This window comes from Columba livia, chromosome 1 (genome assembly GCF_036013475.1).
Source record: "Columba livia isolate bColLiv1 breed racing homer chromosome 1, bColLiv1.pat.W.v2, whole genome shotgun sequence".
Lineage (NCBI taxonomy): Eukaryota > Metazoa > Chordata > Aves > Columbiformes > Columbidae > Columba > Columba livia.
Genome location: NC_088602.1, coordinates 203,492,236 through 203,513,911, shown reverse-complemented (window position 1 = coordinate 203,513,911; position 21,676 = coordinate 203,492,236). Strand labels below are relative to the sequence as shown.

At 43.2% G+C, this 21,676-nt stretch overlaps 1 protein-coding gene across 1 annotated transcript in view; it reads left to right on the top strand.

Moving 5' to 3' along the window:
• Nucleotides 1-21,676, top strand: part of ELAPOR2 (endosome-lysosome associated apoptosis and autophagy regulator family member 2) — a 104,907-nt gene that overhangs the window by 57,766 nt on the left and 25,465 nt on the right. The window contains exons 3-8 of the mRNA XM_005512061.4: nt 11,957-12,152; nt 12,824-12,971; nt 15,185-15,271; nt 18,444-18,549; nt 19,190-19,342; nt 20,404-20,492. Of these exons, the coding sequence (XP_005512118.3) occupies nt 11,957-12,152; nt 12,824-12,971; nt 15,185-15,271; nt 18,444-18,549; nt 19,190-19,342; nt 20,404-20,492 (779 nt within the window). The remainder of the gene's footprint in view (nt 1-11,956; nt 12,153-12,823; nt 12,972-15,184; nt 15,272-18,443; nt 18,550-19,189; nt 19,343-20,403; nt 20,493-21,676) is intronic.

The window sequence follows — 21,676 nt, the reverse complement described above, 5'->3', positions numbered from 1 at the left end:
GAATTAGTCATGAGGTTCAGCATAGAAAAGACTGTCATATTTTGACTGCTTTATGACCTGAGTATTAGATGAAGGGGTTTTTTCCTTACTTTATCTTGCACTGAGCACAGAGCAGCGTGATGAGACCACCTTCCTCTCCTGCCACCATCCCCACAACACCTTTACTATCCAGGGAGGTGGGAAGAAAGAAGGAACCTCACCTGACAGATATTTGTGATGCTGTAGGAGGTCCTGCCATGCAGTGACCCCAGAAGTGGGAGGGAAGGTGCAGGAGCAGCTCTGCAGCACAGTAGCTCCCTGACAATGAGCTGGGACAACATTCCACTTTCTATATTTCACTCTCCTCTATCTTTTTTCTCCCCCGATCTGCTTGGCCCTGTGAGGCTGTGGCCATTGCCACTTTCACACCCCACATCAAGGTGTCAGCCTGCATTTTGTCGTTGGGTGAAGTACCTCAAGGTATAGCCATGCCAAACTGCTCGGCCACCTCTCCTGCTTGTCTTTGGTCAGAGATGGGCCATAGTTTTGACACCGGCACGTGACAATTGCAAGGAATCCTGCGGAGAGGTATGTTAAAAGTGCAGCAAGGATCTTGGCCACAAAAAACACAGTATTTATGACTCCTAAAGCTACTCTGTGTGGCTCTCCTCTGCTTGATGTTTAAGATGTCCCCTCTAGGCATCGTCCCAGAACCCTTTTGGAGGCAGGGCAGCATTGTGCTGGGTGAGTGACAGACAGATATCCTCCCTCAGCAAAACCTCAACTTCTGAATCACTACGTTGCAACTTGTATGTGCTTAACTAATTTGGTCTTGTTCATTTTTAATTACAACAGATCTCGCTATGATCTCCTCATGCATCTCATAGCAGGAAAGGAATTTAGCTGATAAGGATTGCTGCCACCAGGGCAGTGTGCCTGGCTTTTTAAACAGAAAATATTTATGGCAGTCAATGGGAACAGTTTACTTTGGGAGCTAAGCCCTTGCCTGCACCCCCATATGGCTGGTACCTCTGAAAACCCTCTGTTTTGGTGTGGGGGCTGTGTGCTGTGTCTAATAGGGACCATTCAGGGCCTGGCAGTGGGAACAGGACTTGGCATGATGCTCCCATTGACACTACACTGTGTTTTGGTGACCACAGTCAGGTTTTTCTACCAGCCCGACCATCTGCTGCATGTTTTACAGTCAAATTAAAAGTCTGCATTTGGACGCTGCCTTCCTTCCACGTCTCCTTTCCTCCCTCTCCTTTTTGTCTCACTTTACTCAAGTACAACTCAAATATCTGGTTCAGAGAGTTCCCTTGCTGCGCCCAGGGGCACTGATAAGCTTCTTTCAGCAGAGTTTGTGACCAAAGAGGGCTTGAAAGGTTCACATTTGCCCTCTAATTCTTGTTTTAATATTAACTATCTTATTCCACAGAATATGAATTATTTTTTCCATCTTAAACAGGAATGGGTTGCACCTTATTTCATAAGTATTTGTTAATTTTAAGGATGCCATGTGCATAATAAAGCAACTGTAGAGAGAATAATGGTGCAACTTCAAAATGAGCTGAATTTGCCGTGTTCAAGGGGAAAAAGTTCTGATAGGGACACCGCTATAGTCAGCATCTAAATACCAGCTGGAATCAGCAAGATTTCTTAAGAAAGGAGACACAAAAATATTGATAATATGGAAGAACTTGACCAAGTACAGTGCTGTGGAGTTGTCAATGGCTCTGCTTAGCAAACTCCACCTTTACCTGGTGCCACTAAGGCGGGAGCAACTTCTTTGAAATCAGAAACGTGCTTCAGTTTTGAGGTGGAGGCCTGTGAGTGTGTGCCAAGAGGTCAGCGTGTGAAAAGCTCCACTGACTTCAGAAAATAGACTGTCCTTAATTACAATGGGCTTTTCTGGGGCAACGGACTTTACTGGGGACTTTACCAAGAGCAAAATTTGCCTAGATTTATTGCTACTGAGCTGTGTTTATTGAGTTTATTCTAACTTGTGTAATCTGCTCCTAGGATACCATAAGAGGAGATATGGATCTTCCTGCTAATTGCTGTGCACTTTAGACACAATTAGGGCAAATGATCTTTTTTTTTAAGACTTGTAGGTTTTATAACACTTCAAGGCAATGTAAATGATCTGCAGAAGTTTTAACATTATGCTTTCGTAACAGAAAACTTAAATAGAAGGTTTTAAATTGTGTTCTCTCATTCTCTGGTAAGACTGGGTATCCCAAGCCAGTAAGAAGGGGGTCTGCTCCTAATTCCTTTGAGGTCATTGGGAATCTGGGAATTTTATAACATATGGTGTATAAGCATACGTGCCTCTGCATATGGATAATATAAAATCAACGTTATACATCTGGCAAAATCTGTGTGCTTGTGTTATGGCCTTCTGACAAGTTTACACCTGTTCATTTTCAACTAGATTTGTATTCAAGCAAATTTTGTATAGTGTTTGTGCTAAAGAATTGATTCTTCTGGAGTTTTACTTAGAATTTTCAAATTTGGCTGAAAATAGCAATGATAAGTTTTAGGAGTTTCTTTAATGTTTACATTATTACACATGTGGATATGAATGTCCATACAAATATCCCCATGAGAATGGTATTATTTATTAAATAATCACATTTATTTATCTCAAAATACTTTGTTGTATAATCAAAAAAATGTATTAACACCACCGTGTCATTGTCTTCATAAATGAATACATGTAGGAACTACTTTTCATAGGGCTTAAATGAGTCCGGAGTTACAGCCTCTTGAAGCAAACAGGAATCCCAACAAATCATCAGAAGGGTTTTTTTTCCCTTTTTTTTTTTCATTTGACATTCACTGAGGATTATTTTCAGGTCTCATTAATGGGCTTTGAAATGATTGGAACTTCTTTGTTTCAACTGAAGAGGAAATATGGTGACACCAGCATAGCTCTGAGGACTAGATATGTATCCATTCTCATTTTTTCTCATGGCTTGAAAGCACTGGATCTTGTCTTCATCAGCCTTGATGTACTAATAATTTTTTCATTTTTGTTGTCATTCAGACATTGCTTCTTTGAGTATTCACCTTGGAGGAAACAGTGAGGTCAAGCTATTAATGGTTGCTGGTGTTTAACCATGTCATTTAGATCTGACATGTGCACATAGCTATACATACGTAAGGTGACAGATGCTGTTGGGTATCCTGAGCTGCAGGGAAGTACTATTTTGAGATAATGTTCAAAAAATGTGTTCAGAAGATCTCCCATTTTGTTCTTCCATCCTTGAGATTGCTCACTCGAATGGTACATGCTGATGTCTTCCCTCATTTTCACTAACACCTTCTCTTCTCCCCTCTCTGTTGAACAGTTGTACGGCTCCCACAAAACTGACTGTCAACATATAAGAGTCGCATATGGAAGGCTGCTCTCTCAAACCTTAGTATGAAAAAAGTGGATTCTTAGTGGGCATGAAATCCAGGGAATCTGAGAATTTCTTCATATGCTATAGATTTGGCCCTTGGCTTGTCATATATTACCTAGCAATTAAGGATGTCTGACAGAGAAAACAACAATATAACTTTGGCTCTCGGGCCACCTCTGACATGAACAGCAAGATGCGCAAGAAGTAGATTTCAGAGTCCTGATCTTTACAGGGGCACTTTTGTGTGTATGGACAACAGGACTGTGCAACTCAATTTTATCTGGGTCACTTTAGTACCCGTAGGAAAGTTTTAATGTATTTTCTGGCAAGTCTAGAGCACCCTGGGTGTGGGACTAACACACATCAGCAGAAGCTGCTCTGAGGAAAACTTTGAAGCTGAGGAATTAATGCAAGGCTGTCACGTAGCAAAGGCGTTTAGCCAGCAGTGGTGTGCATGGTATAGTTTGAGAGCTGCTGCTAAAAGGCTGTGATTTAGCAAAACACTCAAGCAGATGTTTATTTCTATTCTTAGAGCATCCCTGCTAACGCATGTTCCTAACTCAAGTTGGGTGGATAAGTCCTATTGATGGCATTAGGTTTCTCACCTGAACTGAGGCTCGAGGCTACATTTTGGCATGGCATTTCCATCTGGATGTTTTCCTAATGCGTACTGATACCCTGAGAGTTACCCCAGTTTTACAAGTAATTTTTTCCAGATTTTGTCCTCTGTGCATGAGAAATACATTGTCTTTGCAGAAAAAGTCCCATTGTTGGCTTTTTGAAGCAAAGATTCTATGATGTAAATAGTTAAAAAAACAAAAGGGCTTGCACTGAACCCACAGAGTTTAATTCCTGTAGAAGAGTTACTGCAAACTGCATGTTGATGTGTGTATAGAGACCTCCAAGAAAAAGTTGGCCTTAGTATCTTTTGATGATTTTTTAACCCTATTTGTGTAGATGGTGTAATTAAATAAGTTAAATGCATCTTCCTCTGAGTCACTGATTTCTCTTTCAACAGAAAAGCAGATGGAAAGACCTTGAGATTTGCTATGACTTGGTAGAGGGATGAGAGGCGATCACTGTGTGTATGTGTGTGTAGAGGACATCTCGAATGGCACCAGAAGCCATTTGCACCAACCATTTTGGTTGGTGAGCAATCAAAATAAGCCTGATGGAGTCAGGGGGGTCTGGAGTTGCCCCCATGATGTGTCTTCCTCTCACTGTCCATCAGGATATTTTCTATCCAGCTCTACAGACCTTAGGAGCTCGGATACTTGTTTCCTTGCTATTGGCAATCCCTTGTCAGGCTGATCCGAATCCCCATGTAGAGGTAATTGGTATCAAATGTGTGTATGTGCATATTTGTTGAGGTGCCACAGAGACAGGCTGCAGGAGAAAGTATGAGGTTGCAGTAGTGCAGGGTAAGGAGAACAGATTTGTAAGCGACAGAAAGGAACAGATGGCTTTGGTTGTAATGCCTCTATTTATATTTAATGTTAATATTCCTCTTGGAACACCAGCATTTCAGTGCTGGAGAGATACTTACTCACTTTAAGATATTTTTCATGCCATCTCCAGTGCTGAACCATTAGGGTGGTTGCTGCAACCCTGGCAGCAAATGTGCTTGCTAACCTCTTTGTGATGACTGTTTTCCTCCACTGTATGCCTGATTTTCATGAATTTATTGAGTATTCCCATTCCAAAACCACACCTTTGAGTCCAAATGATGAAATAAAAGTGATAATAAAACTGTCCTATGTGCCAGGCCAACTGGGGTAAATGTTCCTGTCAAAGATGTGAACTGGAAAAAGCATTGCTCTTTTTTTTTGTAATTTCTTGGATAAAAAGAAAAATTATTTACTCCTCCCCAAGTTACATCAGCTTTCAGTGTGATCACATTTCAAGCCTAAATGGCCTTGACAGAATTTTTTCTTAAATTAAGATTCAGTCTGGTTTCTGGTAACACATTGGGATATAATGACTGAAGAAAACGAACATCAATTATTCACAGTCTATTGGAGAAGCCTTGTATAAATTATTCACGGGAGACATTCTGAAACTAGCTGAAATTATAGGAAACATCAATAATGAAGCAATGATTTACTCCCATTCTTTGGCTTTCTTTTTGTCTCCTCATCCTGTACTTTGGTTGGTCTTTGGTTCTATGTTGTGTGGACCCTGACGTCCCAGGGTACCACTGAACTCTATGTACTTGTTTTTGGCCACATCTTCCCCTCCAGGTTTGTGGCACGTGTCTGCTGAACCCTGCAGATGGACAACTATGGGATGCTGCCCATCTCATATTTCCTTTCTGAGCTACAGTTTTCACCTCTGCCCATGGGAGGCTGAGACAATTCAGACCAGACCCTGCCTGCAGGAGATGGCAACATCTCACCTGCATCTCAGGCAGTGGGGCTCTGGATAAACAACATAGGAAGTGAATGGAGAGAGATGGAAAGCCAGTGTCTGAGATTATTTTTCCTGTGTCTTTTCACTGGTTTAGGTAGAATTGCTCCATTGCTAGCCCCTTCTAATAATGTTATAATCTGGCAAAACCCAGTCCTGTGTCTTTTTTAAAACTGTAATGTGTTGAGAGCCAGAGGGACACAGAAGTACGCACATGAATATGCACGTGCTCAGTGGCAACAGAATAAACAGAAGAGCTGAAATAGTTCTAGGTGTCATAAGTGAAAAATGTCTGGAGAAAAATGTCTGTTGAGAAGACCGATTGTGGGAGAAGTAGTGAGTCCAAGTGATGTGGATGGGAAACTACCTGAGGGAAGGTGTGAGACTGAGCAGCCAGTGCTGCATAAAGGAGGAAAACGGTTGAATATGTTATGGTTTTGGTGAAGGGCACTGAGGCTGCTTTGATTGATCTTAGAGTGAAATCACAAATATTCTGATCCCTCTAACAGGGTAGCTGTATCTGAGAGATATTTGACATAAGAAAACACTCCAGAGGAAAGTTTCATACCTCAGAAGAAACTGAGTAGTAATATACTTGTGAGTATCTACTCTGTTAGTCCAGGTGTGTTCATGATTAGCCTGTCCTGACTGCCAACATCAGAAAATTAAGCAAAGTGAGATTGTTAGGGTCAGTGAACAGAAACGTTCCAACTGACATTGATGCCAATCCATCAAAATCACTGGGAGGGCCACAGCTGTACTAAAAGCCAGAACATGACCCTGGAACCTTGCAGTCAAAGGGCAAATGAGGCAAGCCGATTTATGGTCTGTTTTGGCTTCTGGGGAGCTGTTTCCATGCCTGCAAAGTGATTGGAAAGTGCAATCAGATCTGCAAAGTAATTTGTTGCAAGCACTCCTTGGAGGTGGACACGCAGTGGGAAGGGGTTCTGCTTCAGGATGCCCCACATCTGTGGTGTGCCCCAGAAGGGAGGTACGAGACCATCCCTCTCCACTCAGTTTAAGAGGAGGGAGGTTAATTAGATTCGGTAGTTTAACCTCTAAGATCGAATATAAAGAAGGAAGTTGATACGAAGGTGAGATAACACCGTCATATGGTGTCCAGTTATGGTATGAAGCACTTGAGATACAAAGGGTCCATCACATGCTGTGACAGATTGTTCCAGCAATCAGTCATTCTTTCTATTAGAAATATGTGCATTATGTCCAATTGGAATTTATCAGGGTTCAGTTTCCAGAAGGTGGTTCTTCTTATGCAGTTCTCTTCTTGATTAAAAAGTCCAGTGTGATCCTGTGTTTTCTCCTTCTGGAGATACTTACATATTAATCAAGTTGACTCTCAATCTTATGATAAACTAAGAAGACTAAGCACTTCAGATCTCTCACTGCAAGAGGTTACCTCTCATTTTAAAAGCACTTGAAGTCCTTTTCTTTTGCATTAACCTCTTAAAAATGCTGAATCACAACTATATTCAGTATTAGAACAATCCACTTGCCTGCAATGTGCTCTAAATATATCTGCAGATCTCATTTACACCTTTTTGCATGTGTTGATGAATAGTGGATCCACTCTGACCTTCAGGCTTTCTCTTCTCCAGGATACATTTCTGCCTTCTGCAGTCTTTGAGTGGGCTCAGGCTTGCTGACAGATCCGAGTCGCTCATGTTACTTCAGGGTTTATCACTCTATCAGTCTCTCACCAACCAATTTTAATACCTTTTTTTTTCCTGTTAGCCTGCAGATCATTGATAAAAATGTGGACTCAGTCCTGGGGCCAGCAGAACTGGCCCCTTCCTCCCTGCTCAGTGATGGTTTCCCACCGACAGCCCTGTCTGAGACCTGTTACTCAGGTGGTTCTTAATCCATTTAAGATGTACCTTACTGGGACTGTGTGGTGCTACCTTCATCAGGATGACGAGCAAAACTAAGTTAACTGTATTAGAAGCCCTAAGTCTATTACATCCGCTCATTTGCCTTTATCGAGTGACTTGTAATCCTTTTAAAGAATGAAATGAGGTCTGTTTGACAAGACTTATACAATGGTTTTGGTGGCTATTAATACTGTAGCTCATGTTAATTTTTTATGAATGGAATTTTGTGCCAGGTTTATTGTGTGCATATATGAATGCATGTGGCTGCTTGTGGCAGTGTCTATCTAACAGTACTTTACAGTGTCTTTTGTGATCAAGACCAGTCACCTGTACAAACCACAACATTTTTTTTCCCCTTCTGTATTTATTTTAAGAAAGCTACAGCTGCAAATCACCAATAATTGCATTGGCTTCACTGGAGCTAGTGAAGACATCAGTGTATCCAGCACCACACCATGTTGGGCCATTGCCAGCTGCCTCTGTAAATGTTCTTCCAGGTCATGAAACCTTTTAAAGCATTTCGTAGGTTTTTTCATAGAAAGAAAGAAAATCAAATTCAGTCGTCACAATGTGTGTGGTTCTGTGTAAGCTGGTGTGTACTACTCAAACTGATATTCAAAAGGTGTAATAGCAAAATATGGAGCTGGAGAGGGAGAGGAATAGTAATGTCCAAACAGGATCAATAATGTCAATTCTGGGAAAGATTTCAGAATTGCTTATGTGATTTAACACTTAATTCTGTTTTCTGAAACACGTTAGACATGTAAGGAGTTATTCAATAGAGATGTTTTCTCTGAAAAGTAGGTATCAAATGCTTAAACAAATAGCCTCTGGGGCTGGGGACAGGTGGTGTTCACAAAGGCTGCCTCTGAGCCAGGAGACTAATTTTCCCTCTGGAGTCTGAAGCAAGAGGGAGGGTTTAGTGGGTGATGAACCAGAGCTTTACACGCTTTAGATTCCTGAAACTTCACATTGCACCTTAACCTCCCATGTGGTGATGCTGTCCTTCTCGTTGACAGCATCTTGAGTGTGTCACCCCCACAAACACAGCGGTGCTGCAATAGCGTCAGATGTTTCTGTAGACAAGGTCAGCTCTGAATCTGTGCTCAGCTGTGTATAAGTGAGATGGAGCAAACACAAATAAGGTGAAATGCCAGCGCCCTGGGACAGATCATCTGTCTGTGCCCTGTCCCCACCCCAGGCAGGTGCCTTCTGGTCCATCATGGGGGACATCTGCTCTGAAGGGTCCCTCTGGGCACAGCCACAACCCGCCCAACTCCAGCTGGGACAGACTCTGAAATTGATGCTGCTTAGATTTAAGAGGGTTTAGCCTGGCTTTTGGTCTTCCCCCTTACTGGAGGAGCAAGTTATGTGACTCTAGGAGATGAGACCATCTCGGTGCTTGTCACACGCTGTGTTTCCTCCCCATCACCATCCAGCTGCTCCCAACTGCCTGGAATGAGACCAAACGGTGCATCTGTTCCAGTGTCAAAAGTGGTTCATGTTGCCATTAGCCACGTTCAGCCCCAAATTGAACCTGGCAAGCATCTGGCATGCTCAGAGCTTGTTTGCTTGCAGATGCATGTATTTTGACGGGAAATGCTTCTGCCTTTGAAATACAATTCTTAGAAAAGAGAAAGAAGGTAATTCCCTCTTAAATAAGAAAAAGGCTCATCTCTCTCCTGGTAGGTGAGAGATGGATGGCAGTGTCCTGCACAACAGCCTGCCTGATCTCTTATACTTTTTTTCCTCTAAAATGATCAAGCTGCAAGGAGTTAAAACATATTAGCACAGTTAAAGCAATAATCTCTGCTCAGCCTCACTGGAATTGAAGAGGAGGCTCTGCTGCCGTCTGCATCTTCATTATGTCACGAATCTCTTGCAGTTACTGAGTCCTTATTTGAAACTCAAAAATCTGGAACATGTGGTTAAGCAGTGCTCTCTATTTCTTGATATTGAACTTTCTTTAAAAAATGTTGAAACTGTTCATGAATTTGAATATGTCATGAGAGAGCTCACTTTTTTTTTACTTCACTTCCTGATGGCTTCCCTGTGCACTCTTCAAAAGGAAAAGATGAAACAGGATTTATTAATAATGCCAAAGCAGTGAGTCAGGACACCTTCATGTATTTAAGGTGAAAAGCTTTATAATATCTGGTCCCAGCTGGGGAAGTGCTTGCTGTTTTTCTCTGGGTCTCTGAAGAAAGCTGGGCTTCTGACCCCAGCGGCAGGTGCATGCTATGGCTTGAGCTGAGGTTGCAGATGTAGCCAAGTGGGATGTTGGCCCTACAGCTCTGTCATCACTGCCTACAGAAAACCACTTTCCTCTTCTGAGTGTGGATTATTTTCCTGTCTGTCCGTCTTTCACAGAAATCCATTGATATCCCCACCCCAGCACCCGTCCCTGTGAGGCTCCTGCCCACTTTCCATCCTGATCCATCACCAAAGAGTGATGGGGTTAGAAAAACAGATTTGTTGGCTGAACCAGTCCACTGGTTCAAATTCAGAGTATGTTGATATGACCAAGAGGGAAAAATGACCCTTTGGCAGATCTTTTCATCAAAATGGACGTTTTATCTGGATTCCATCAAGGGTAATTACACAAGAAAATGCTGCAAGAGCCAGCACAGAAGTGGGAACCTGCACTGCAGTTGGATTCGGATGGAAATTAGAGTTACTCAGTCATGACTTCATCAAAGTACTTACAGCCAAACAAGTTTTTCTGCAGTTAGATAACTATCAGCACATCTATGGAACTGCATATGCTGGGATTTCAGCCGGCATCAGTTGTTTTGGGCCAGTTTCATCACTTTGGCTGGCAGTCTGGTCTCATCCTACTGCTAGACTATGAATTTATGTCTCTTAAAGCAAGTGTATGAAATATCCACCATTGCACAACGTTGCATGCAAGAAACAGTAAAAAAATCCCACCATCTCTTGGTATGTGAGTTGCCTGCATTGCTCTGAATCCTGCTTTGGCTAAACTGGCACAGTTAAGTTTAAAAATCTTCAGGCAACATAGGAAATACTGTGTTCTACAGAAAGCGCTCATTTGTTTTCCATCCTGGATGTTCAGTCTCAGAGAGGACATGGTGCAGCATGGGGCTGGGGAAAACTTCTTTCCTTTGAGGTGCCAGAGCCCTGGACCAGGCTGCCCAGAGAGGTTGTGGAGTCTCCTTCTCTGGAGACATTCAAACCCACCTGGACACATTGCTGTGTGATCTGCTCTGGTGAACCTGCTTTAGCAGGTGGGTTGGACTGGATGATCTCCAGAGGTCCCTTCCAACCCCAACCATCCTGTGATTCTGTGAAAGCAGGATGGTCTGCTGTTGCAAAGAGCATCTGGGCATGAGTTACGATTCCTGGGACAGATATGAGTCTCCGTGGTCACACAGGACTTCAGCCACTGTCCAGGTTTCCTCTATATAATGAGAATATTCTTCTCTTGGCAGGTAGAGGTGATCAGACTGGAACATGGGGTGCGTAGTTACTTGGAGCAAGTAATTTTAGAGACATCAGTAAAAACACTTTGTGGACATTCATTCTAAATTATACTTCCCCTAGTTACATATGCTATTACTGTCTTTGCTGTGCTGGCAACCAGTGTTTATTTTCTCAGCGTGCTCGTATCACCCCATTCGCAAGACATAGGCCCATTAGTGATCTTTTCCAAAACCACCTGCTCTATCAGGCAAGATGTTCAATGCTTTGTAGGCAGCCCGTGTGAGGAAAAATGTGGGGAGAGCCTTGGATTAGGTCTGCAACTCTCAACTGAGGCTTGTAGTATTTTATTACAGTCTGTGTGCTGCCATACACACTTCTTAGCTACTGTACAGGTGTGTGATACGAGTCTACTCTGGCTCTCAGGTGCTGGTAATTTTAATTGAGTTCAAAGTATAACAGATGGGTGAGCAAGGGTGAGGAGAACTGGATTACAAACCCTCAGTCTCACGAATTGCTTTTGGACAGAGTCTGTGGGTAGAGATTTTGTTTCTAAAACCTTGTTTTGCCAACAGAGACAAGCTGCAAATCAAGAGCCGTCATCTGAGATTTGGTTTCAGTGCTGCTGCGTCAGGGAAAAAACAGGCACTGGGGAACATCTCAATTTTGCAGCCAAAGTTGATAGTTCAGCTTATGTGTTCCTGGGACTGGAGTGTTCTTGTTTGATTCTCTTTAGTCACAGTTCACTCTTAATTAATTAAGCAGCATAAAATTAATGGAAATTAATTGGGATTAATTTATCCATTCATATGTTGGAAATTATTGTCTACCCAGCTTTCTCCTGTGCCTCTGGTGAGTACCTGGAGATGAAGAACCAGGTGTGCAGCAAGTGCGCAGAAGGGACCTACTCGCTGGGCAGCGGGATCAAGTTTGACGAGTGGGATGAGCTGCCAGCAGGATTCTCCAACGTGGCAACTTTCATGGACACGGCAGTGGGCTCGGCTGAGAATAAAGCCGACAGCTGCAACAAGTAAGAAGTTCTGTTTGTGTCTGGGTTACGTAGCCATGGGTGAACCTGAGACAGCTAAACAGCATAAATAATAGAATCGTAGAGTCAGTTTGGTTGGAAGAGACCCTCAGGATCATCCAGTCCAACCCAGCTTAATGACTCACCCAAGCTCTCTGGAGGGTGACCAACCCCAGTAATGGCCAACAGCAGTGGCTGGAAAGCAAAATTTTTAGCAATCTCTTTGCTGTCATCATGGTCTCCTCAGGCTCATCAGCAGTTAGTGAGTCTAAGACCAGCCTGGAGCTGCTCTTAGTTGTAACTGGAAAGCTCCAGGGTCATGGTGGCTAAAATGTGGCTAAAAGGTACTTTCACAGCTTATTTAGAGACACATGGTAGTTGCAGAAGGCTGTTTCTGAGTGTAATTGGGCCTATGGATAACGAACCTTTCCTATGTAGGCTGGGTCCTAAATTTCTAGTACCATACCTTTTCCCATGCATATTTTTAATGAAAAGTATCATATTTACATGAAAAATAAATGGGATTCCAATAATAAATTTATAAATTCACTGCAGATAACTATTGTGGGATTCTGGATTCTTTATTAAGTAACATGTTTTTGAATAGTAGAGTAAGAAAAGTCTCCTCAGTGTCTCTGATCTCAGCTGAGGCTTGTTTTGTTTATGTTCATCAGCTCTTCGTGGACACCTCGAGGGAATTACATCGAGTCGAACAGGGATGATTGTACAGTTTCTCTCATCTATGCTGTGCACCTGAAGAAATCTGGTTCTGTCTTCTTCGAATACCAGTATATTGACAACAATATCTTCTTTGAATTTTTTGTAAGGCCTTTTATATGATGAATCCAACCTTATATTGTAAGAATTAAATCCAGATAAAGACCATCAAAACCAGCTTTTTCCTCCCTTCGCATTCCCCATATGCCCATAGCTTGTTAGTGCTGAACAAGATTTAAAAAAAGACCCTTTTCTTTCTGCCACTTATGCTGACTTTTGGGAATGAATTTCAGCTTCAAAACTCAAGACTAAACTGATTCTATCTACCATGTGCTGGGAGTTTTTTCATTAGGGATTATGACGGTCTCAGTTAGTCCAGCCTTTTATAAGGCAGCTGTTGGTAGGTGCTTCAGTTTGGGAGTGGTTGACTTGAGATGCCTTTCAAGGCACTTGAAGTTTTAAAAGATTTCTTCCAAGGTGGACATCCAGAGCCTCAGGTGCTTCAAGGCATTAGTCTTAGTAGAGACTTTAGTTTTAGGTCAATTTGGGTCATAGCAATTGAGATGAAAAGAAAAGCAGGAGAAGAGACAAAAGGATGATCCTTAAAGAAGAGACAGAAACAACGGTTCTCAAGAGAGATTTAGAAGTAAAAATTCCAATGACCTTCAGTAGGAATTAAGCTTTGAGGACGCGTCCGCACTGCGAAAATGAGGGGCTGGGGATCATTAGCTCTGAAATGGGAGCAGCCTGACTGGGCTTGTACCATGCTGTACCCAAATTACTAAAGCAGTCTGATGAGCAGGGATCTGAATGGGAAGGACAACCCTGCTCTGCCCACATGGATGGACTAGTTGGGGTCCAGAGAGCCAGAGGGTTCCCAGATGCCCCACATCACTGAGATGCCTTGGAAGTTTCTACCAAAAGCTACATTGCTTTCCCTGGCAATGTTGTACCTGCCACTTGGGACAGCAAAAAACCTAATGGGAGGGCAGCTCAGAGGAGATGACTGGAAATTTTCAGTCTTCTCTGTTACTGCCTCTCTCTCTGTCTGGTGAGTTCCAGTTTTCATCCAAAAGACACAGCTCTTGGTACCTCACAGAAGTACCAAACCTCTGCTAGTGTTGGTTAATGTTTCTTGAAGCTTGGAGAAAAGTGCAAAGTATCCTCATCCTTAGTAAAGATGGGAAAAGAAGAAAAATAAGCTGCTGGAGGAACCCTATTGCTGCTACATCAGTGCAATCTATTATGCTTTGATAATGGACAGTGCAGACAATATTATTTAGCATTTCAGTCTTATGTTAGACTATCCTGCCTTCTTCATGGGGAAAAAAGCAGACTCCTGTCAGACGAATGCACCAAGATTACAAATCCTAGCTCCAGTTGCTTGACAGGCTGATTGCTCTGCTCTTGCAATGAAGCAAATATATTGTTTCTCTGAGCACTGGCTTTGAAAATGTTTTTTTCATTATTGCTTTTGTCCATACACCACTCATTCAACTCCTTAAATTTATCATTCCCTGTTCAAGCAGCAATGAGTGGTGCAGTCCTTCATAGAAATGCCCATGTCAGTGACTCCTAGTCAACCTCAGTATTTCAGGGAAACCATATTTAACGTTGCTCCCAAAGTATTTTTTTTTCTCCAGCATATCTTTGTACTTAAATATATTTAACAATGACACTTCAGCTCCGGACAGTGACATTTCAGTGGCAGTGGCTTGCAAGTTGCTGGGAAAGGGTGAAATTTTTGGGCTTGCCAGGCAAAGGTGGCTGCACTGCCAGTCTGAGGGTAAGCAAGGAGATGCCCTCAAATGTTGGAAGCAAGTGTGGATGCTTCTTGTTAGATACCCAGTGCCTCTGTATTCTGCCCTTTCCAGATTCTTTTTACACATTGATGCCCTTTACACCTTGCGAGAGCAGACTATATATTCTTATCTCCATTTTGCAGATGGGAACTGAGGAACAAACATGCTGTAGTTCAGATTGCTTAAGGTAATTAGGCAAATACCTTCTACTTAGATACTTCTTCTCACCTCTTTTCCTCAGATCTGTTGATCTAGGTGGGAATTAAGTACACAGATGCTTTGGAGGATATGGGGTTATGCAACTCAGACTTGATGTGGAGCAATTTTGAGGAGGATGCTTGGCCCCATGTCTTCTGAAAGTGTTGAATTGGCCTTTCTCCCTGGTGGAATAAAAGCTGAGTAACTGAACTCGTACCTTGAAAGGACTTGACACTTTTTCTTCAGAGAAGACCATGATGAGAAGAAAGAAGTGGACCATCGTGATGTGGTCACTGATCTCTCATTTTTAATTAACAGATACAAAATGACCAGTGCAAAGAGATGGAGTCCACAGCAGACAAGTGGGTGAAGCTAACAGACAACGGGGAATGGGGCTCTCATTCTGTAAGTGTGCAAAAAATTCCTCCTGAAACTTTTATTCCATTTGTAAATGTCTGCGATTTCCTCTGAGCACTGAGCAAATAAGGGCCAGATCCTGTGAATGCATCTGAGGAAGCGCAGCTTTCCTGGCACTGTGGGCAAAGCCCCGAGATCTCTAAGGGGCTGATCATCCCAAAGCATATGATATAGATACAAGACTTCATATTGATTTCCCTGGGCTTTGAATCAAGTGCTTTGTGAGGTAAACAGATTTATGCAAATCCGCATGCCATAGTCACTCTGCATGATTATAATTGAAATCTTACACAAAATGATCACAAAACAGTCAAAGGGCTGGAACAGCTCTGCTGGGAGGACAGGCTGAGAGAGTTGGGGTGTTCAGCCTGGAGAAGAGAAGGCTCCAGGGAGACCTTATTGCGGCCTTCCAGTGCTTAAAAGGGACTTATAAGAAAGATGGGGACAGACTTTTTAGCAGGGCCTGTTGTGATAGGACAAGGGGTGATGATTTTAAACTAAAGGAGAAGAGACTCAGGTTAGACATGAGCAAGAAATGTTTTACACTGAGGGTAGTGAAACCCTGGCCCAGGTTGCCCAGAGAGGTGGTGGATGCCCCATCCCTGGAGACATCCCAGGCCAGACTGGACAGTGCTCTGAGCAACCTGAGCTGGGTGATGATGTCCCTGCTTATGGCAGGGGTTTGGACTAGATGGCTTTTGAAGGTCCCTTCCAACCCAAACTATTCTATGGTTCTGTGATCTTCTACAACAGTTATTTGCTCACGAGAACACAAGATTATTCCCTGTTTCTCAGCAGAACAGCAGGAGCAGTGTGTGTATGTGGAGAAAGGCAGGATGGGTATTCTATTCCCAGGTCTGTGCAGAAGAGCGGTGTGTGTATGTGGAGAGATACAGGATGGGCATTTTATTCCCAAGTCTGTGCAGAACAGCTGGACTGCACCCAGCTTGTGCTCCGTGGTGTTTTCCCTGGTTGAAAAGCAACTTGGCAGCCCTGGGATGGCTCCTGCAGCACGGATACGAGCATGTCCATGTTGGGAGCAGCAGCCCTTTGGCTGGCCTGTGATCCAGCTGGCCGAGTTTGCTCGGTGCACAGACCATGTGTAGACCGACTCAATAGCTCATGGTGATGCCTGGCTGCCAATATACCATCATACCCTAATTCCCAGAGCCATACCAGCAAAGGACAAAACATATGTGACATTATGCCAGAAGGAAAAGGCTTTTTATGGGCATAGACAGCAGTCTGGTCTCTGTTTTCCATGGTCTGCTTGTTGTCCTGGAGGAGAAACCATATCCCTGAGCCAGCTCTTGTTGGCAGTGCCTGTTAGCTCAGGTGCAAGCCCTGCACCAGTCACATCAGGAGGCAGGAGAGCTGGGTGAGGAGGGGTGAGTGTCACAGGCTGAGATCTAAGGCCAAGGCATCTACTTGCGTATGCTAAGAGATGTAAACAGTGTCTGCATGAGAGATGCTGCCATCTGAGCTCATCATCTGGGAAGTGCAAGTGTCCCCTCTGACTATGAAGGTTGCTTGGATGCCTGGCTGAAATGTAGACACAGGAGCTAAGTGAGACGACTATTCTGACTCCCCTCAAGGCTTTTGTCTTCACTGCAAATCCTGTCACGGTGGCTTCTTTCAGCCCAGTTTTCCAGATCCTGCAGCCTCTGCTTTCAGCGTGCTAGTCCTGCTGCAGTAGAACTGATGTTGGGTATCTCTGCACCACACAACATGATGTTTCGTTCAGTATGGTCCCAGTTCTGTTATTACCTGTGGTAACCTATCTCTCTTCTGCTTCCCTGGAGACTAGCTGCTTGGGGAGTGGGAGATACAATGTGCTGTGTTTCCACTTTGCTGAATTTTTGGACTCTTTATCCTGGATGAACAAAAGCTGTGGTCCTGCCAGGCTGGTACAACAACTGCTGTAAATCTCGTTTTCCTGGACCCCTATGCTCATAGAGTTTAACCCTCACTTGTATGAAAATAGAGCACCTTCAGTCCAGTATCACTATGTTGTCAGTAGGTATCTTGTGCTGGGCTAGTAGATATCATAGAATCATAAAATTGTTTTGGTTGGAAGAAACCCTTAAGATCAAGTCCAACAGTAACCTAAATCTAGCACTAAACAACGTCCCTAAGAGCCTCATCTATGTGTCTGTTAAACACCTCCATGGATGGTGACTCCACCACTTCCCTGGGCAGCCTGTTCCAATGCTTGACAACCCTTTCCATGAATAAATGTTTCCTAATGTTCAGTCTGAACCTTCCCTGATACAACTTGAGGCCGTTTCCTCTCATCCTATGGTGCGACTTTGCAGAGCAGGCAGGGTCTTGGTAAACCTGTTGCTTTTAGTGAGCAGCGTGATATTGTAGTTATGCAGGTGGGTTGAAGGCAGCAGGCACCAACATCGCTGCTGAAAGAAGTTGTCCTGCCTTCCTTCTGCCCCTTATCCCAGCCATGGTGCCAGCAACCCACCACCCATCCTGTGCCAGCACGGGGGTGGTGCAGCCGCTTGCTGAACCACACCGTGAAGACAAGTAGGTCAAGACAGTAGTAAACTGGGTTGTTTTCTGCATCTCATCTGCTGTTCAGGGTCAGAAATGAGCAGGAGGGATGGGACTGCTGCTGGGGACATTAGTGGTTTGTGCCTGGCTTCCTGATCATGATGCCGTAGTGTTAGATGTAGGTAGAGCTTGATTTTTAAAGCCTATAAACAAAACTCACTTGTGAGCCTGGATTTTTGAACTCTGGGTCATGTTTGGTTTCTTTATAAAAGTGTATCTCAAGGCTTGAAAAACAAACTGATTGGCTATATCTGATCATAGAGCTACAGATAAAAGCTCCTCAGTGTCAGGGGTATTGGATAAAGGCAGGAACAGCTTTTTACCAGTTCTGCTTACAACAAGGTCATGAAGAGCTCTTGGTGTTTTTCCATGAAACTGGAGTGTTGAGAAGCATTTTTATGAAACATATGTAGACACTCCGCAGAGATGTCTCTACCACATCTGCCTAGCTGTCTCCCTGTTACTTCTTGACTCACTAAGCAGCTTAGGAACAGAAAAGGTTTCTGCTAGGATGCAAGAAATCTGAGTAATGGAAGTAAGAAACAAATAAAATTATTGCTGAGGGGATAACTGCTCAGTGTCATGTGTGTTGTTGCAGGTAACACTGAAATCAGGTAGCAACATACTATACTGGAGAACAACAGGGATTCTCATGGGATCCAAAGTAGTAAAACCAGTTCTGGTTAAAAACATCACAATTGAAGGTAAGTGATATTTGCCTTTTAGGTCTTATCTCACTCTTTTGTCACAGTGTTTGCCCAGTGCTATTTCTACTGCTGTGCCTACAGCACCAATGTGGCTTTTTTTAGGCCCCTTATTTCTTGTCTCCTCCTCTAAAGTGTAGAAACAGAGCAGCAAAACTTCTCACTATCAGGGAAAAGCTGAAAAAATTATTTAGCTGGTAAATGATGCCATCTACTGGGGAAGACTGGCTTAGCACATAAATAGGGAAAAATAAATGGGTTTTCCTTAATGTGGTAAAGACCACGCTTATTGGTAAGCCTCTCAACACTGATAAATGAACGTATATATCATAACAGTGACAGCTAAAATACTATTTAAATAACTTAATTAATCTGGGATTGCTCTTCCAGTCCTGTTCTAAGTGTGATCAAACTTGAAGTATCATATAAGCTTCTTACATTGCTCAGCCTTTCATTGAGGAGCAAAAATTAAAAACTGAAATCATGACTCAGCAAAGCCAAAGTGTCTAAAGTGAGCGGTGAAAGTCTGCGATGTTTAAGCTGTGTTACCCAGCTGGCTTGCTTTCCCCCATAAGCAGGCAGGCAGTAATGGGGCATACCTCTCTGCATTTCGATGTTTTACCTATAATTTACCTTACAGGAGTTGCATATACATCTGAATGCTTCGCATGCAAGCCTGGTACCTTCAGTGACAAACCAGGTTCATCTGGGTGCCAGGTGTGTCCAAGAAATACTTATTCCGAGAAAGGAGCTAAAGAGTGCACCAAGTGTAAAGAAGAGATGTATTATGCAGGTACAGAAATCAAATGGGTTAAGCAAAACCAGGAGAACCTGAGCTCACAAGCTGTTTCTGTGTGCAGATGTGAGAATGGTTTTATCCAACAATGAAGTTTAGTCTCCAGTCGATCTACCGAAAGGGAAATTAAGATGGGGCTTCCCAGAAGCTGCAGAGGGCACATATATACATAACTGGACATACTAGATCTTGGCTGTCACCTGTGCTAGCAGGGAGGGATGGAGATCTTTTATGACCTCGAAGGGAATGGTTCTTCTGAGAGATAATAACAGTTGTGCTCTGCCCTCTTGTGGTAATTTGTGTTATCAGTTGGTGATGACCTGAACTGGCTTCAGCACTCTCTTCAGGCTTGTCATGTTTCTAGGAGTCTCCTCTCTAAATCATCTGGCCTGTCCCTTCCTCCTTCCTGGTTGGAAGATGTGGTGGTCTAGTTGCAAACCCTAGTCCCCAAAGTCCTCTGCATTCCCAGCTGGTAATCATCAAATAACACAGGCACAATCCATCCCTCGTGGTCAAAATTATTTTCTTCGTTGTAGTTGTTTTATAAGACAGTTTTTAAAGAATCATTTGCTGACCGTAGCACCTGCTATCACAGATTATGGCAAATGCTTGGGGACTTGTGCCTGTGCTCGTGATGGGAATGGAAGTTTTGCAAAAATATCTGGGGAGAGGAAAAATTGGGCCAGTGTTGTAAGGAAGTTTCTAATGGGTTAGAGAGTTTTTTGTTCCATATCAAGTGAAAACAAATTCCCATGCTTGGCAAACTACACAAATTACTGCTTGAAGACGAAGGATTGGGGTGAGGGGTTGAATGATTCCCTGGTTATACTAAATCAATGAATTTCAGTGTGACAGTACAAGCATAGCTTGTATTTTCCCTCTTTTGCCTCTTAATTTCAGGGGAAGGTTCATGTAGACTCCATTAAGAGTTTGATTTTTCATTCTCATTTTGTATTTTTCTGTTGATTCACCTTGATCTCTGGATTTTAAGCTCATTACGGTTGTTTCCAGGGATCATTTGATAGTTTAACATCCTGTTCTTTACCATTTCTTTTTAGAGGAAGGATCCAGTGCGTGTATAGAGCGACCTCCATGCACAAACAAAGACTTTTTCCAGATCCACACCCCATGTGATAAGGAAGGAAAAGTAAGTAAAAGGCACAGTAGTATTTTTAAGCTCATAGAGCTTACTGTGATCTCTTGATTTGAAAACAAAGTAGGGTTTCTAGGAATGACTTTCCCAACTGCTTTCCCAATTTTGCTTTCAGCATTGAATCTCTCTGATTTGGGCTTGTCTTTTAGCTACTTTCTCTCCAGCATTTCTTTATCTGTAAGAATCTGCCTGTCATGGGTCTGCTTAAGGGATCTGTTGTGAAACGCTAAGCTTCTTGCACTCGTGATTAGTCTGCCTGTGTCACCAGTGCTACCCCCACGCTCATAAAAAAACAAGGTTGGAACACAAGCTGAAGTACTGTCCCAGAACAAATCATACTGTTTAGTTGATAGTGATCTTTCCTGGCATACTTTTGGCTTGTGACAGCTTGCCCTGTCCCAGCAATGCCCGGACACAATTCAGGTGCACAGGAGCATGACCATGCCTGCTGCAGGAGAAAGAACATTTCTCTGCATAAGTATGGTGTCCCCTGGTCATTGCACCAAAAAAGAACCCATAGTCTGTTGAAATAATGGTATATACATAGCCTGTGAGTATCCATGTGCAGCAGCAGAGATTAGCTGATAATAATGTGCTTGCCTCATGGGATGCCTCGGAACATCTGGACTCTCAGTAGATTATTTCACCCAGAGATCTTAGTTCCACTGGATCCCTCATACAGGGACCTACTGGTGGAGCAGCTTGGCTTTGGAGCTCTCCTGCTCTTTGTCCCAGAGTATTTTGGTGGGATTTGGAGAAGAAACTCCTAATTACAGGCATACGGAGCCCACAGAGGTGTGGACACATGCTCAGGCCTGCCTTATCTCTTTTTCTTCCCTTTTCCATCTCTCATAGATCTGGATGGGATAACAACTAGTCTCCTTGTCAGCCAGTTCTAAAATGCAGCTGAGAGTTCACATGCTTTATTAACAAAACATCAGTGAGTTTAGCTACAGAGCTGGCAGGGTCTACAACCTGTTCTTGACTCACTGATTAACTTTCTTTAATGACTCAAGGAATTAGCAGCAGTGTTCACTGTTACACCCCCAGGTACCCCTTTAATTGCAATCTCCTATAGAGTACCCTGTCACTGCTCTGTGCAATTCAAGGCTTGCTGGCTTTGAATAAGCTCCCGCCATTGACCCTCTTCCTGTCTCGTCAGTGGATTTTCCCTTCAC